At 34.1% G+C, this 18,384-nt stretch overlaps 1 protein-coding gene across 1 annotated transcript; it reads right to left on the reverse strand.

Moving 5' to 3' along the window:
• Positions 1-3,387: 3,387 nt before the first annotated feature.
• Positions 3,388-15,004, reverse strand: LOC128237876 (fibropellin-1-like). The gene is made up of 13 exons (XM_052953456.1): positions 14,977-15,004; positions 13,990-14,118; positions 13,225-13,401; positions 12,189-12,302; positions 11,814-11,927; positions 10,161-10,271; positions 8,945-9,055; positions 8,187-8,300; positions 5,639-5,752; positions 5,129-5,242; positions 4,698-4,826; positions 3,857-3,997; positions 3,388-3,737 (listed from the first exon to the last, which is right to left on the reverse strand). Exons 1-13 carry the CDS (start codon positions 15,002-15,004, stop codon positions 3,649-3,651), a joined length of 1,485 nt encoding a protein of 494 aa, XP_052809416.1. The 3' UTR covers positions 3,388-3,648.
• Between the last annotated feature and the right edge of the window lie 3,380 nt (positions 15,005-18,384).

Consider the following 18,384-nt stretch of genomic DNA (forward strand, 5'->3'; position numbering starts at 1 on the left):
ACTCCCCCTTTGAGCAGTCGTCCAGATGCTACGTAACAACATCAACGAAGTGTTTACTCCTTCCTTCAGTACTCGAGAAGATACCACGTAACAAGCTCCACGCATCGTTCACTTCCCCTTTCAGTACTCGACAATATACCACGTAACAACCTGAACGCATCGTTCACTCCCCTTTCAGTACTCGACAAGATACCACGTAACAAGCTCCACGGATCGTTCACTCCCCCTTTCAGCACTCGACCAGACACCACGTTACAAGCACAACGCATCGTTCACCCCCCTTCAGTACCCGACAAAATATCACGTTACAATTACCACGCAGAATTCACTCCCCTCAGTACTGGGACACGAAACAAGCTCAACACAATGTTCTATTCCCTTTAAGTATTTAACCAGATATTACGTAACAAGCTTCACAGAATGTTCGCTCACAGTACTAGACACCACGTTACAAGGTCCTTGCAGCGTTCACTTCTCGTTCAGCACTTGACCAGATACCACGTTCCAAGGTCCATACAGCGTTCACTTCTCGTTCATCACTTGACCAGATACCACGTTACAAGGTCCATGCAGCGTTCACTTCTCGTTCAGCACTTGACCAGATACCTCGTTACAAGGTCCATGCATCGTTCACTTCTCGTTCAGCACTTGACCAGATACCACGTTACAAGGTCCATGCATCGTTCACTTCTCGTTCAGCACTTGACCAGATACCACGTTACAAGGTCCATGCATCGTTCACTTCTCGTTCAGCACTTGACCAGATACCTCGTTTCAAGGTCCATGAAGAGTTCACTTCTCGTTCAGCACTTGACCAGATACCACGTTACAAGGTCCTTGCAGCGTTCACTTCTCGTTCAGCACTTGACCAGATACCTCGTTTCAAGGTCCATGAAGAGTTCACTTCTCTTTCAGCACTTGACCAGATACCACGTTACAAGGTCCATGCAGCGTTCACTTCTCGTTCAGCACTTGACCAGAAACCACGTTACAAGGTCCATGCAGCGTTCACTTCTCGTTCAGCACTTGACCAGATACCACGTTACAAGGTCCATGTATCGTTCACTTCTCGTTCAGCACTTGACCAGATACCACGTTACAAGGTCCATACAGCGTTTACTTCTATTTCAGTACTTGTAAAAAAAACACGAAACAAGCTGCCTGCAGAGTTTACTCCCCTTTTAGTACTCGACCAGACACCACGTAAAACGCTCTACCAGATACCATGTCTAACATTTAACGTGTATATTAGCTTATTGAACGCCTTATTTTACTCGGATTCCTTTTTAAATAAATTAATAAAAAGTAATATTATACAAATATCTTTTTCCCAAGTAAATCATGAGCTCAGCACTACTTGACACTTTTCTTACAAAAACCATCACGGAGGAAAGCATCGGATCCACTTTCATCACTTAGCATAATATGAAAGCTATCTGTTTCCGGAAGGGGACTTCAATTAATATCCGGACCTCTTTCCGGACCCTACCCAGGAACCGCCGCTGCATGCGCCCGTCGATTAAATACGTATTGAAATCCAGGAAATGCATATAGTCACGGATTTTATTATTTTGTTGAATATCTTTTTAATTAATATAATCAAAAACCCTAAAGACATTGCTGATTGTGTAGTCTGGGGATTTTTTGACACACGGACACAGTTATATTTCCGAAAAGATGCAATTGTTGTTTTTTATCCAAAATCTGATAAAATCTTCTTTCGCAAAATTTGGTTATTACCTTATTTCCCAAACACATGTCGCAAAGGATGTATGTTTAACCCCTCAAAAACGTTCCTCAAAACTATATAGAATATGAACTTTTGAAACACTTTTCTTGGCCTTTCCCACTCACTTTTGCAATGAACATTAAATATGTCCGAATATTATGTATCAGATTATGCAATTCATAAAGTTCATCTGTTCTTTACCACTCCATTATCCTGACAATGTATAATCATCATCGGCAGGATATTCGATACTGTGCGAAAAGAAGTAACTACAATAGGTAAAATACAAAATTGTCCGTTTAATTTCAGTGAAAATATCAATGTGATACAAAATGAATTGATAACATTTTACACGCACAACGTAATCATTATCCAAAACGCATAAATATATTAATATTCCTTGTAAGTCTATATTTAGCATTGTTTAAACTATAACATAGTCAATTTCGTAAGCCACTACAGGTATCCAGAATATTAGACAACCAGCTACCATTTTATTGTTATAATCTTAACTAACGAACGGCCTATCCAAAACATTTTCATGGGATTATGGATAAAGTAATACAGTAATAAGATTACCTGTGACCCTAAACCAATAACATTACGCTTACACCCAACAACACAACCCACAACAGCTTTTGTATATAAATTATGTTAATAAATTTTAAATTTAAGTAAATGAATATCTTAACTATTGACATTTTAAACGATTTGCCATACAAGCAAAGCAACTATTTATTTTGTCAATTGTTTCAACTGACATTACTGATGCAACTATGCTATGTTTTATTTCATCGGTGTTCAATTGACATGGAAGGTTATTTAACAACTAAATAACTTTAAAGGTTTACAACAATCTCCTCCTATTTGGGACCGAAGGAATAATAATTATATAAGTTTGGTTTAGATTCGCCAACATTATTAACTATTGAATTTCCACACACACACACACACACACACACACACACACACATATTCTATATTCTGTATACATTTTCAAAGTTGTTGTGATCTGAAAACTAACCAATTCTGATAATTTTAAGCGTATAAGAATACTCGCTTTCACCATTTATTTGGAAGGTATGTACGTATGTAAAAATAGCATAACTTTCTTGAAAAGAACATTATTAACAGTATAATGATAACTGAGTTAATAAGAATACATAAGTTGTGAATGCAAATGAAAACCACATACCATGTATCCACATTGAACAGATTAAACGACAGCTTCGTATGCGGACGCGGACATGTAAGGCTTATATATTCATGCATTTCCAACAAGGTCAAAGGAAATTTATATGTCAGTAATATATATCTCGAGCTGATATTGATAATTTATGCAATCTGATAAAAGTTACCAATTACTTATAAAACTTTACAGTAATAATTTTGATGAAACAAAACATGTGGACTGGTCTTAAAGATTTAAATAAAATCTTCAAAATCCTTGTAACTTTTCTTTAGCTTTTTGCATATATATATTGATTTGCTTTACTTTGTGTTCAATTGCAATGTTTGCCAAAGTCCAAATCACAAGTTTCAGTTTTGTAATAAGCATTAGAACAGCTACAAATATTATTATATTTTTATAGCATAAGATGAAATTTGGTATGTTTTATCAGTTTTGTCACATTGCATGATAAGTGTAAAAAGTGATGTTATTCAAAATCAGTTATTGACCTAACATGTCATTTAAATTTATTTTGAGTTCATGAAAGATCTAGCTTTTCTTTCAACCTAGGACCATAACAACTTAAAGAAACTACACAAAATAAAACAAACACAAAACACAGTGAATGTTCAACATACTTTCACTATCAATAAAAGTTGTCGACTTCATTAAAGCTTCCTTTTGAGTGAATATGAAGTAACGGCACTGCTTTCTTCGGTCGTCAGGAAGGTTGGTTCCAAGTTCGCCGCTAGTACCCTAGTGGGCTCAACGTATCCCTTTCCCTCTTTTGCATACGTAGCTCTCTCAGTTTCGGTTCTTTAGCGGGTGGGGCCCGATCTTGTTAGAAATGGATGATTACGATACTGATTACAGAAATCTTAAATCAATGACATACAAGTTTTACAAATTAAATACGTGACGAGACCTGTTTTAATAATGTAAATGTACAATTTTACCTTTCTTCCAACTTCCGACTGTATTGCTCGTTTTCAGTTTGTACATAGCCACCGCTCCTATACAAGCACCTAGCATGAATGCACATACAACACCAATACCGATTGCGATTGCCATTTCTGTTGAAACAAATGCTGTGTGTTCTGAAAAATACAAAAATACGAAGAGTATTGACATGTACGTATTATACTTCATTATAATACCTTTTCGCAGTAGATCCGCAAACATATAATGAAATTAATTAAATATAATTTAATTTAAAGTTAGAGGAAAACTCATGGTTGAGATATAGAAAATATGAACACACAATGAAAATAAATGATCAGGGTCTGTTTTGCAGGAGCATTGTGAATGAAAATTGTACCTTTTTCTTAAATTCAACAATTTCTTTAACTGTAAGAATGTAGTAATTAATATATACTGCAATAAAATATGAAAATCATATTTCTTTCAAAAAATAATTTTAATAATACAACAAAATCGACAAAAAAGCCTAGTAGACGTAATTTTAAAAATGAAGTAATGTAGTAATTAATATATACTGCAATAAAATATGAAAATCATATTTCTTTCAAAAAATAATTTTAATAATACAACAAAATCGACAAAAAAGCCTAGTAGACGTAATTTTAAAAATGAAACATGTTTTGAAACGGCAATAAACAAGAGAAAATGATAAACAAGTATTACAAATTAAAATTGATTATTTTTAACAAAAAGACACACAATAATTTTGTTATACTATGTAATAGATAAAAATGAGACTTCATTTAAATACCTTAATAAGTAAATGTGTGGGTCTGGCCACAGCAAATAAGAACATCTAAGGCTAACCTTACTTACTGGATCTCGTTTGACAGTATTTTCCGAAGTACCCCTCAGCACAGAGGCAGAAGTACCCATTGGCTGTATTCTCGCAGATGGCGTTGTTTTGACATCTATTGCTGTCACAGTGGTTGGCATCTGCAGATGTTCACAATTAAGTGTTTTTTTAAACCGATTCACAACAGTAAGTTAGTTTGTCGATTTTATTTCAAATAAATATTGTAAAATAAAACGTTGAATGCAATGATACAATTATTTTTATTTTATTTTTGATACAGGTGGCGCCGTTCTGGCAGATTTTAAGAGAGACAACAACAAAACTCTCACGTTTACAAAACAATAATCATACTCAACAGTAAATGCCTCGTTCTTTAAAATGGTTACACATACATAAACTGCATAATCCGAAGCATGTTGTCCAGACAAACCGTCATATATAATTCACTTACATGTCTCACAATTCGTCCCCTCATATCCGTCTGCGCATGTGCATGTGTATGCTGCAAGTCCGTCTGTACACGAGCCGCCATTTTGACACGGCTGGGCATGACAATAACCTGTATCTTTAAAAAGTAGCAGTTAAACAATCAATATTGCCGATTGGAAATCTATCATTACTTTAAGTGCTTTGATTTTGATTAAAATTGTTGCTGTGTTTTAATTTTGAGAAGGAAATAGAAATATTTGGTTCAAATCTCGAACGTGTACCAGATGAAAAGTTTTCACTATAAAAATGGAAAATCCCTCTCCGGCTTCGGCACTTGCGGCGTTTTGCTTTTAGGTTAAATATGTTAATAAATCGCATGTTCGTTCCGGTTGGTGTATTTTTTGCTTAGTGAAAAGAATGAATAAGTTGCATGTCTATGTATGAGTTATTGTACAAACATTGCTGTTGATTGAAAAAAGAACTGATATACTAACATTTGATATTTAAATAAACAAATGTTTTAAAACCATACTTGTTTGACACGTGGTCCCCTGGAAACCAGTTGCGCATGTGCACGTGAACTCGTTGATAAGGTCATTGCACGTGCCCCCGTTTATACAAGGGTTCGAAGCACACTCATTGAGTTCTGTAGAATAAAAAAAATGATGAGGATAAAAACGTTTATCTATGAGACGTACGAACGTAATTTCGTGTAGCCTATACTGGTTAGAAGAATACACAGATGTGTTTAGCACTGTATTACTTTGACCACATATGGCCAACGAAAGTGCTTGGTTTCCGTTCTTGTAATATTATTTACAAAATAGTACCCGACTTTTGTAAGGAGTTTAACTCTCTTAAATTTGTAAGGTCTAAGCAAGTTCATATCAGAGCAAAACTTGCCATGGAAAGTCAGCTTATCTTCTATATATATATATATGGTTACCCACCTTGGCATTCAAAAATCAAAACAGCGTCATATCAAGGCATACAGCTACATTTACTTAGAGAGTCACACTCGCCGTTGGTGATGTTATCTCACAAGTCTGTGACGACGTTACATAAGTCACCAAGTTGACCTGAATTTCGTGCATTTATATAACTAAAGTGTAAAGGAAGAGTTCATTTGAATGAGATTAGGGAAAGTGACAAATATATACCTAAAATAGCGCGACACGCTATAAAGTATTATTACTTTCTAGCAAAATATTACCATTCTTTTCTGAACAATGTAAAATACGTGCTATTGAAGTTTTTCGCAATTAGTGTTTTAACCATAGTTAGTCCATAATATGTGCTCATATTACAGGGCTCACAGTTTAAACAATAAGGCGTGAAATAGATGTATAGATTAAATATCAAAGAATTGCCTCATCTACTGCAAAAACCCTTACTACAACAACAAAATAGGAAACCTGAAACACTAATAAGGACATAAGTCATGCAAGCATTAATGCCCAGACTTAATTCATGTCGGACATGACCGGGTCGCGTTTGTTACGGATTGGTTTCGTTACTGATGTTGGTGTTCGTACCAACTGGGGAAGCGAAGCTCATATTCATTTTTCAATTTTCATTGAGAGGTACCAGGTTATGTCTCTCAATCCGAAACACGACCAGAAGACAAAACTGTAAGATAACCAGAATGACTTCTTTATTAGAAAAATCACAATAGATAACAATTTGTGAAAAATACCTTTTACAATAAAATAACAAATTTAATTGAAAGCAACACATGAATATCATGATAAAATTTTTAACATAGCGAATAGTAACAAAATTCATTAGTGTGACTAGAATAAATATAAATGTTTTTTTCTAAAACATATCAATACTTTTGAGGAATTCCTAGAATTATATTAGTTCAAGAAATATGAAAGCAAACAGAAATTCAAATAAAATACTAAACATATTGACGAAATAATTCTTTTAATCTTATTCAATAAACAACTCAGTACATTTTTCATAAGAAAGACTTAAAACAATTTATGAAAAAAAGAATCTAAATAAAATAATGAAATATATTCCTAAAATAATAAATTGTACTTTTACCTGTAAGATAACCAGAATGACTTCTGGAGTGGGCGCGCGAGAGTGGTCATTTTATACTTAACCCGTGTTGGTGTAAATTACTCTCAGAGCGCAGATCTTACAGGTAAGTCATAACTTTCTTTCGTCCTAACCAAAAATGGTTGGACGATAGATGAAATTTTCTTAGTCAGGATAATATTTTGTTCTAGATCTTTTCTTGTGGGCAGAGATTATTAACCTGTACTAGATACTATTATTCATTGAATACGTTGTGTGCTATGAATATATTTACGGCATTATTTATGAATAGATTGAGGAATAGAATACGATATGATATTCTGGTTCAGCAGGATGATAATTTTTCAGCAGTCTTACGAATTTGTTACTAAGCTAAGATCTTAGAGAACTGTTAAATACTTATGCTATACTATTGGTTCATAGTTGCTTTTCCCAGAATAACATTAAGTCGTTCACTAAATAATATTTAAGCTTTAATTTAAAAAAAAACATTTTATTTATTTCTTTTAAATTTAATATTAATTCTATTTTAAGTAAATTTAATTTAATTTAATTTGATTCAATTTTTCTAAAAAAAGATTTAATTTAATTTTAATCTTAATTTTAATTTAATGTTAATTCAATTTAATTAATTATAATGAATTTTTTGAAAAGTAGTTATATTGTTTTGAAACTTTACTTGGTATTACGTTATTGAAAGCGAGTGTGCTACTGCATTAACCGCCCAACCCGTTTAGTCTTATTGCCCATGATTTTGAATAATAAAAAATAGGTATGAACTTTTTTTATTTATTTTTTATTTCTTCTTCTTTTTCTTTTTTTTTTTTTTGGGGGGGGGGGAGGTGAGGAGGGGGGTTGAAAGTGAGTAACAAACGGAAACGAAACACAGTCGAATAAATTGACACATTATCACCCTGATATAAATAGTCTTAACACCACAATGTCTTAGTGTCAATCTAAATTTAAGATTAATAAAATAGTAATGTTATTCCTACATTTGAATTATATTGATAAAAGACGTAAGCACTGACCGTCTGCACAATGAATTCCGGTGTAGCCAGCGGCACAGTTGCACTTGAATTGATTGACCAAATCCACGCAAGTTCCTCCGTTTACACATGGTTGCGATGAACATTCATCTATTTCTGTAATATGGATATCTTTATATGAATAAATGCGTGTCTTAAAAACAAGAAGAGAGTCATGTTTGTCTGGGATGTGGGCGACTGCTCAAATCAGAATGTATTTGCCAAGGTATAGACATGTAGGACAGAATGTGGTGTAGTTAAACTGACTCTTATTCCAAATCAATAAATACACATGTATAACAAACATAAGTTTTGAATGATAAACCTTTAACTTTTTTCTAAATAATGCATTTATGGAAAATATTAATTACTATTTACACGATTGTAGCCGTGAATTTAATAGCAGAAAGCGCCAAAATATCATAAGATTGGTAAATAATAAAAGATTTACTGTGGTCTAGTATAGTCTCAGGAGGTAGAAATACCGTGTTTAATGCTCATTACCTTCAAATTTAACTCGGTATCCTTCATAAGAACCATTGTTTTTGACATTAATTCATCCGTTTTGGAACAATAAAACAATTTTATTAATTGTGGTAAATCTTATTTGGGAGAAAAAGTGCATCTTTAAAGGATAAGATTGAACACCTCCAATACAAATATAAAAAGATCTCTTGTGTGTTCGTGTGTTATGCGATATTTCTGTTCTTAAAAAAGGAGGTTTAATGAGAAACATGTATATTGTTTTTTGTTACAGTTACCCGTGCTGCAGTCAGCTCCCATATAACCCGGGTTGCATGCGCAAGAGAAATCATTAACCAGGTCCGTACACACGCCCTGACCGCAAATGGTGTTGCTGCATTCGTCAATGTCTACAACAATTCAATTACACCTGGAAGATAACTATCGAAATATTATTATATGTGTTTTAAATATTGTTTTAATTATTTAAATACGTGTTTAATGCTAGCTAACCTAAGTTTAAATTAGACTAAATCAATATTAGATTATTTTAAAACATTCAATTATATAAAGTCACAAGGGTGCACATGGTGTTTTCCTTGAGGACAGAAGTGTGCTTTCAAAACAGGAAAGCATGTAGCAACGTTCTAGAACACTTTGGCGAGATGTGGGGTAGATCTCACCCGGGGCAGTGATTACAAACAGTCTCAAGTCCGAGTTCAGACTCAAGACTCATTATGGCAAAACTTCATTTTATTGTAATTTACCTTCTACCAGATCATTGATTGTAAACATTGCTGAATAGATATTACTGTTTGAATGTTATACTATTATTAACATAAAATTAATTTTGTAAGAGAAATGGAATAAATATGACTTTTTGTTTCTTTATAAAAATGCTTATCTGAGTCTGAGTCTAGACTTGGCCTTGAAACTGTTCGTAATCATAGCCCCAGGGATATTTCATACGACCTCTCAGAATGGACACAAGTACTGATGTGTCCCCCAAAAACTCGAGAGTGATTCTATTATCTATCCATCGATGGCAACCATGGTACTTTTCTCGTTACACTTCATACATACCGTGGGACAATCGACTGACAAAATCTCGTTTTAATAAATATGCATGAGTCAGGAGAGACAACTCTTCTTTCAATGAATTCGCATGTTACAGACAAATATTGTTCAATAACTTCACAGTGGCAGTAGCCTCCGTGGCCGTATGGTCTTTACTACTACCAAACATTATTGTTCTGAGAAGGCGGACCCGATTCAACTCCGGCAATCGCCAGAATATTTTTAACCCTTACGCATCTGGTACTTTGCGGAACGAATGAAACTGCCTCCTTAATTATTCATGATTACGAGATTTTCCTTACCAAGTTGCCCACTGTTTACAACGAAGCATGGCAAAGTGTGTATCGGGGGTATCCGACGATGTTATCTATCAAGTTTCGTCACATTCGCGCTGAACTAAATAAGTAACTTACTATTTAGCTAGCTATCTCTACCTACTTGTCTCACAGTTTGATCCTGTGAATCCTGTCAGGCAGGTACATGTGTACCTGTTATCTTCGTCGACGCATGCCCCATTGATACACGGGTTGGACAAACATTCGTTGACATCTGTCAAATGAGACAAAAAGTATTTGTTTCTACTCTTTATGTACATACCTCTGCCACCAGATAACCATATAACTAACTAGTTAATTAAGTGGTTAACTAGTTACCGTAACTAGTTAACCACTTAATTAACTAGTTAGTTGTGTGGTTAACTAGTTACGTAACTAGTTATTTTTTTCAATAAATATAAGATCATAACGGGAAATAAATGCATGTTAGTGCCAACAACTGCCATTATTGTATTATTTTACCAGCTTAATGTTAAGTGGTTTACTAGTTACGTAACTAGTTGACCAGTTATCACTTATCTATAAATAGATATTGCGTAATATTTGGAATACCCGTACTGTACTATAACCCTTCTTCCGCATCTGCGCGGGAAGTATATCATACATGACATGTAGGCTATAGATCAAAGATTCTTGTTGTTTGCACTCGCTCGTGCATTTACATACGAAAGGACTTTTTATATAGACACGGGAGAGCGAGAGGTCAAAGGGGACCTAAAATGTTAAAACTTTCTATGTACTTACTAGTATTATAGTCAAAGACCCTACAGATATGCTTATCCAAATTTAACAACTATTTTCTCTCTTCATCGTGAAATTGTTTAGAAAGCCGCCCCCTGATGAGTGTGGTTTCTCATTAAATTCAACATAAAAAGCCAACGGGGGCTTTATCCCCCATACTCCTGACAAAGTGGCAACCGCCTCTTGGAACCCCTATTTGCCGAAAATCGCACCAACACATTTTCAGATCATGCGAACGGCCATGCATTACGTTAAGGATAACATACATCAAAGGCCCACTCATTAATCTTTAATTATAATGTGAAAGGAATAGCCAGGTGTGTCGGTAGTTGTCGACCAGGTGAGGCAATTATTGACCGGGTCGTTTGTTTGAACACAAATCGTCATAGATATAAATTTCCTCTTGTGTTTGTGAATTAATTTTAGAATGCTATTGCAGATAGAATCACACCCATCAACTGAAGATGGTGGTTAATTCCCCCAAAGACTTCGTATAATGTCTGCGATGACTAAAGTGTGACTATGTATCAATGCAATGGAGCAAAACAATGCTATTTATAGATAAGTGATAACTGGTTAACTAGTTACGTAACTAGTTAATCACTTAACTAACTAGTCAATTATGTGGTTAACTAGTTACGTTACTAGTTAACCATTTCACATTAAGCTGGTAAAATAATACAAGAATGGCAGTTGTAGGCACTAACATGCATTTTTCCCGTTATGATCTTTTATTTATTGAAAAAAATAAGTAGTTACGTAACTAGTTAACCACATATTTAACTAGTTAATTAAGTGGTTAACTAGTTACGGTAACTAAGCTACTTAATTAACTAGTTAGTTATATGGTTATCTGGTCGCAGATGTATGCTACCATAGAATACGGCATGAGCAAAGAACAAGAAATTCAAAACGCAGACGAAATTGATAGTCAAGTGCACTAATATACGGAATTCTTATGAACAGACAATATATACACAACATTATCATTTAAAAACATGAAGTCAATACATACTTTCTTGACAGAACTGCCCCTCGTAGCCCGGCAAACAAAAGCATTTGTATCCACCGACGTCGTCCAAGCAGATGCCCTGATTCAGGCAATTGTGACCCACGCAGTCGTCCTTGTCTGGTTGATGGATGTACATTAATATATTTACATAAATATCTCCATATCCTTTGCGATTTGCACTGTTTTATTAATATGGATGTATACTTATTTAAAAGCTCGTAATATAAAGAAAACTTTACTTCAAACCTGTGGCCCAATTATTTTAAAAGCTCGTAATCGCAAGAAATGCTTAGAACCATTGCAATCGGATTTTTAAAACTGAAAACTTTTGTGTTCATTATTGATTGGTAAGGCAAAAAAATAATACAAAAGACTAACCAGATTGGCAAAACGTCCCTTTGAACCCATCTGCGCATTCGCATGTGTAGGTACCCGCCGAACTGACACACGTACCACCGTTTGCACAATTGATTCCTTCACAGGCGTCCACCTCTGGTGAAGGTAAAAATAGTGTCATTACAAACACTTCATTAACATGTAAATATACAGTTGAAAGTAACGATGAACAAAGTATGTAATTGATTAATTTCGATTGAATTAATAGTTTGACTAAAATTATGTGTCGGCCGAATTCTATGCTTTTTTTCGCAATTTCATTATACGGAGTACAGCCCCTATAAATCTCACTTAACCTTAAATTCATGTCTTTCATCTTTATTTTCGATTCAAAGGCTGCTTTAGTGAGATCATTTGTTTAAATTTAGAAATGAAAAAAAATAAATATCTTGTTGAATTTGGCCTCTTGAAATCCTTTTATTACCTGTCTTCCAAATAACGAAATGTGCCTTTAAAGTCGCTAAAACGTTTGTTCCACCACTTTAATGTCTCGAGACATGGTTTAGTTTTGTCTGATTTCTGAGCTTACCCAGTAGGTTTCATTGTTTTGTAATATATTAACTTAGTTAATGCAGATATATATTCTGCTAATAATTAAAAAATATAAACATAAAATAATGTTCTCTTGCTTATACTTTGTATCGATTTGGATTTCTGTTTGGTTGAGACGTATAACAACAATTGGTTACTTCAAGATTACTTACTTATGTGGTTTGTAAAGAATAACCAACATTAGTCACTTGAGTAGTCTCCCAGGTTCTTTGGTTCTCATACACCATACAATTTGTACAAAGAATGAGATCAATTGTTAATGTAAAACTCCTGATTGTTAAGTGAACATATCGACATTTCAAAACTTGAGTCTATATACTGCATTATATATAATTATTTGTATATTTAAATATACTGAATACATTTTCATAAAAATCCAACAACCTAAATATATTCTCAATAAATTGATACAGTATCCAATTATCAATCATAATTCTGTGATGATTCATTATGCATCAGTACTTACCTGCAATACAAGAGGGTGCTACACCAGACCATCCTTTGGGCGTCACTGCAGAACAAGTTCTTCTTGTCACACCATCTATTTGGAATCCAGCGAGACAACTATACGTAGCAACGGAGTCTTGTATCGTGGATGTGTATGAAACGGCACCATTGTTCGGTGCGCTTAGCGCCCTGCAATCTAAAAATAAGCAGGATATAAGGGGTCACTTTCACGTTCAATCTACGACGGAAAAATGTACCACGGAATATTAATAACAGTATTACGACTTGTGCGTCGTTTTTGAAATTGGTACTGTTTAATAAAATAACTTAAACAAAAGGATAACATGAAAATTAATCAAAGTACACTACATGTATATTCATTGGCAAATGCATAATTTAAGAAATACGTAACAACAAAGGGTGGAAACATATCAAAAGATTATAACGATGCCTCTTCTTATTATTATTTTAGGGGAAATGGAAATGTTTGCAGTCGCAGACGTCCAACACCTTGCACATCTTACTCGGACTGAAACCATATTGTTTGCAACTGCAGATCACAATGACCAAGATAAATGTGTTCTCATGTTCGTTTCAATTGGTATGAGGTATTTTAAATACAAAGTCATTACATGGTGCTTTAAACGGACGAAGATAAGAATGTAAAAATGGTTCCAATTACTCTATATAATAATCACTTTCTTGTAAGTCATATCCCAATAAAATATAAACTATTTTGTCGAGCGTCTGAAAAATATGAAGTAAAATACTCCACATAACAAACCGTAGTCGCATCCGTCATTATTAGCATTCGCCGTGAATCCCTGGGAGGTGACGCACACGCATTTCTGAGTTACGATTGTGTCGCACACCGCGGATATAAGGGTCACGCAGTCAGAAGAATCCGTACAGTCTGTTGGATGTAGGAAAAACGGTTTTATGACATCATTTGTACGCCTTACTTTACATAACTACGTTAAGTGTTAGAGGCAGCACAAGACTTGTGATGCCCCTATCGCGTCACTTACCGCGTTTGGTAGGATCAGCCCAGTATGAATGATATGTGCAGGTTGCAGATAAGTACTGCTAAAAGTTTCACATATTCCTTACTCCATTTAGGTTTAAACATTTTAAAGACATTAATATGTTTACTGAGACGCATTTGCTTTTCATTTTGATATCTTCTGAAATAAATTATCAAAGCTTATAAAATTGAAAATCGTGACATATATTCCAAAATGTTACGTTTTTTCAATACAATAAGTAAAATCATATTAGTTCAACAAAGTTTTGATATAATCATTAACAATAATAATGTGCGTGAGTCTCTTTAAAATAAAATCGCAATGGACTAAATCGGTAAGGCATTTCTAAGGTTAAGGATTCAAATTAATTGAGTATGATCCCTTCAGTGGTTAAAACGAGTGTGGTCAAGATTTGATGGTTGATGATCTTAGCTTATTTTAATCTACAGTTAACATCTAAATTATCTACTGATAACCAAATCAATCATTGATAATGCCATTTGCATTTTATGAAGTCAACAAGAAATTTGAGCCATAGTGCAATTTTCTAGGCTAAGAAGGATATATTTAACATACACGCACCCACGCACACGCATACACACGTAAACGCGAACGCACGCACGCGCACGTGCACACACGCACGACCGCAACACCCACGAGAACGCACGCAAACACACACACACACGCACGCACCGCCCACGCGAACGCACGCACACACACACACGCACACACACACACACACTTACCTGTTTGTCCGATTTGTGCCTTAGCCATATAAATGGACAAGAAAAGTATCGATATCAGTAAAACCATCCCTTTTATATATCATTTATACATTGATTTGAAACACCTTTAATTATTGTATTTGCTCACGACGAACGGTCACAAACATGTTTTCGTAAGTTTGGGCTTATATCCAACTCTTCTTCAAACACATTAAATAGAAAAACTACCCAAAAGTACGAAAGCCCCAGCTCTTTTGATTTAATTTGAGAAGAATGTTGACCTGGGCATATTCTAAACAAAGGGCCATCATAAAGCGTAGTGCGAACATTTTTATACTGCAATTTAACGGAGGCAAGATCTATCTGTTTGAACTAAAACGGTCGTCAAACAATAAGTAATTAACATTTGGGATAACATTGTGATATGAGATCTCATTTAACAAAGGCTTTTGTTACATTGTTGATCCGTATAGATAAGATCGTTATCGCAACAAGCCTTGGCTCATGTAACATCACAATAGATAAATATACAGGTCTATATTACAAATAAATATGTTTTACATCCTAGTTATAGATTTATATTTATAATCAAACAGCTTGAACACTTCCTTATTATCAAACCATGTAGTTTAATGTGTTTTATTTGGTAATCAATTCAGTTTACCCTCTGATACTGTGAAAAGTCATTTGTGATTATTGCTCAAGGTCTATAACTGATTTTGCTTCATTTTCCTGTGGTGTAACTAGTATATTAAAGCCTAGTAATGTATGTAGATTGTTGTTTTATGTGGTAATCCATTCAGTTTCAATCTGGTTCTTTTGAAAAGTCATTATATTTCATACGTCTGCACTCCTGCTAACAAAACAATAAGTGAAATTTAGCTGAATGGCTTAGTTTGTATGCATATGTAGTTTCCTGTGGTTTAACTAGTATGTTTAAGCCTATTAGTGTATGTAGACTGTTTTTGATTTAGTAATCCATTCATTTTCACTCTCAGACTGGTTCTGTTAAAAAGCCATTATTTTTCATGCGTCTGCACCCCTGCTAAAAAATCTTGCTTGAAATTTAGATGAATGGATTAGTTAATATACATACGTATACCTCGTTGTAAAATAATCTTACCTTAAAAATCATCTAATATCAGTGGTTAATTTTCTTCCAAGGGAAGTAAACCTTCGCTTTAAAAAGTAAGGATAGATACAACCCACACTGAACTTGTATACATTTTGAATATAATTCTAAGATATGCGATTATAAATTTGACCAAATCTGTATCACCTCATTTAAATGCAATGTCAATGAATTGTATCACACAAACACGAATGCATACTATGCGTTTTATACGTTTAATAATTAAAATCAACCAACAATAAAAAAAATCGAGATATATTAGTTAACAACCTCGGATGTTCTTAATACATTTAAGTCTGACTATTTCTGGTATTTTCTCAGCATTGGAAGAAATATAGATTCACATGTCTTGCTTGTAACTTTATACTTGTTTCAAAAGTAAGCTACTTCTGTCATGTATAACTGTTTTTGAACCATGAGGCGTGATATATAACTAAAAATGAATTAAATCCTTTTTGACCCACCTTAGCCTTTGCCCTACCATCATAATTAATATTGCACATAGTTACAAGACCGACTTTATATCGATGCTACCTTGAAATTAAATGATAAATAATAGCATTACGTTGAAATAGAAACATGACCCTCTCCGATGCTTTGAGTGTTTGGTATGTGCTTTGTTCTCATGTTTCCATTTTACACCAATATAGGAGCTATAAAACTAACCGTATTGTTATAACGAGTTTTTAATAAGTGATTTGGTCAATTGACTGTGTACTTAAACTAGATCACTCAGAGTATACTTCTTAAATCGAAGCAATGGACGATATGTACTTCATATTCGCCGCGAAATGTCCTGAAGGATGAAAGCTTGCGTCAGTACGATTGGTAAACAAGAATTGAGACGTCGTCACAATTATTTCCTTCTCGTTGCAATGTAGAACGTTTCCATTCGAGTAAAACATTTCACTTTCAGCAAATTATCAATTGTTACTTTAAACATCCTTTTTTTATATTTACATACCAAAAGGCCATTCAACTTCAATTATGTCGGTGTATGTGTTTTCAACACCGTTTGTGTAAACACTGTATGTTGGAGTGGTTAAAACAATGCTTAGCAATTTCATATTGGCATACATTTTTGTATATTCTGTGTTATCCAATCAATTCCATTAAGTTCATTAAATGAGGCTGAGGGAAATTTACTGAATGGTTCTCCTTAGAACCTATACCGTGGAACAAACAATTCGCGTTATTTTAGGTTGTTGTTTCATCAAAGTGACTTCTGCTGTTATGCGTGTTTACTCCGAATGCGGATTGGGCAATTAAAAGACTTCCAGCGAATCATTTGATGTCATTTAAAACCCGACTTCACCTGATATCTAGATGTGTAACAGATAACCATCTTCTGTAATAGCATCTCTTTCACATCATTTATCTCAGTAACATTTTCAAACTCATCACAAAGATTTAGTTTCTTAATCATCGTCCTGATGTTCAATGTAGATATAGTTTATAGTTATTATAGTTCAAATACCATAATCATTATTTAAGCCGAGACACTAGGTTTAAAAATAATCTGTGTCCGATTTATTTCCAGTATGCTACTACTCTTGCAACAGAAAACAACAACTTCTGGTGGATGACCGAATATTGGAATTCAAGCAACATCTAATTTGTACCTCAGGAAGAATTCCGAGGCTTTGCCGACATGTATATAGTCCCGAACCTACAATCGAGCAAATACGGAGCAACTAAAGGCAACATAGAGAGGAAGCATTGGATCCATTCGGAATTTACAAATATCTATCATTAACTATCATTTTTTTACAACTGTTTCACGACAGTATTAACATTAAATAACATTGATAACATGATGTATGCTATCATAAAATATAAACTCTGGTATGAATGTATCTTTTGTAAGGTCTTGTTAATTCAGCTGTATTTGGAGAAAAAGAATACAATTGGGACACACTATGTTATCATAATTATTCAGAGTTTTATTAAATAGCAGACAGCCTTTAATAGTTTTGGGAAATATACAAACTAATACTTACTGCTTTAACTACCATTGGAGACGAAAACAACTGTTTACATATGTGTTTTTAAGTATGAACATCACCTGTAACAATTTGTAATATATTTAACAAATATAATGAAGTTACAACAGCAATATTAAATACATCAATGATTTATAAGTGACGAATGATATTTACTAATTGTATTTATATTTATGGACATTTGAACAGCATAAAAGAGCCCATCTCTATTACAAATACAAACGAAGCTCATTACAACATGATGTAGCAACTAATTTGTCACTTTTTATTACATGCATTTGTTAAGAGTCCCAT

Source organism: Mya arenaria, chromosome 6 (genome assembly GCF_026914265.1).
Source record: "Mya arenaria isolate MELC-2E11 chromosome 6, ASM2691426v1".
In the NCBI taxonomy this organism is placed as follows: Eukaryota; Metazoa; Mollusca; class Bivalvia; order Myida; family Myidae; genus Mya; species Mya arenaria.

What these genes read in the sequence shown, in the direction of transcription:
- LOC128237876 (XM_052953456.1), bottom strand. Translation starts at nt 15,004, where the DNA reads ATGGCTAAGGCACAAATCGGACAAACAG. An exon ending in AGGGACGTTTTGCCAATCTG is followed by an intron (nt 11,928 to 12,188) that starts GTTAGTCTTTTG and finishes TCCATCAACCAG; the next exon opens with ACAAGGACGACTGCGTGGGT. An exon ending in ATACTGTCAAACGAGATCCA is followed by an intron (nt 3,998 to 4,697) that starts GTAAGTAAGGTT and finishes TGTATTTTTCAG; the next exon opens with AACACACAGCATTTGTTTCA.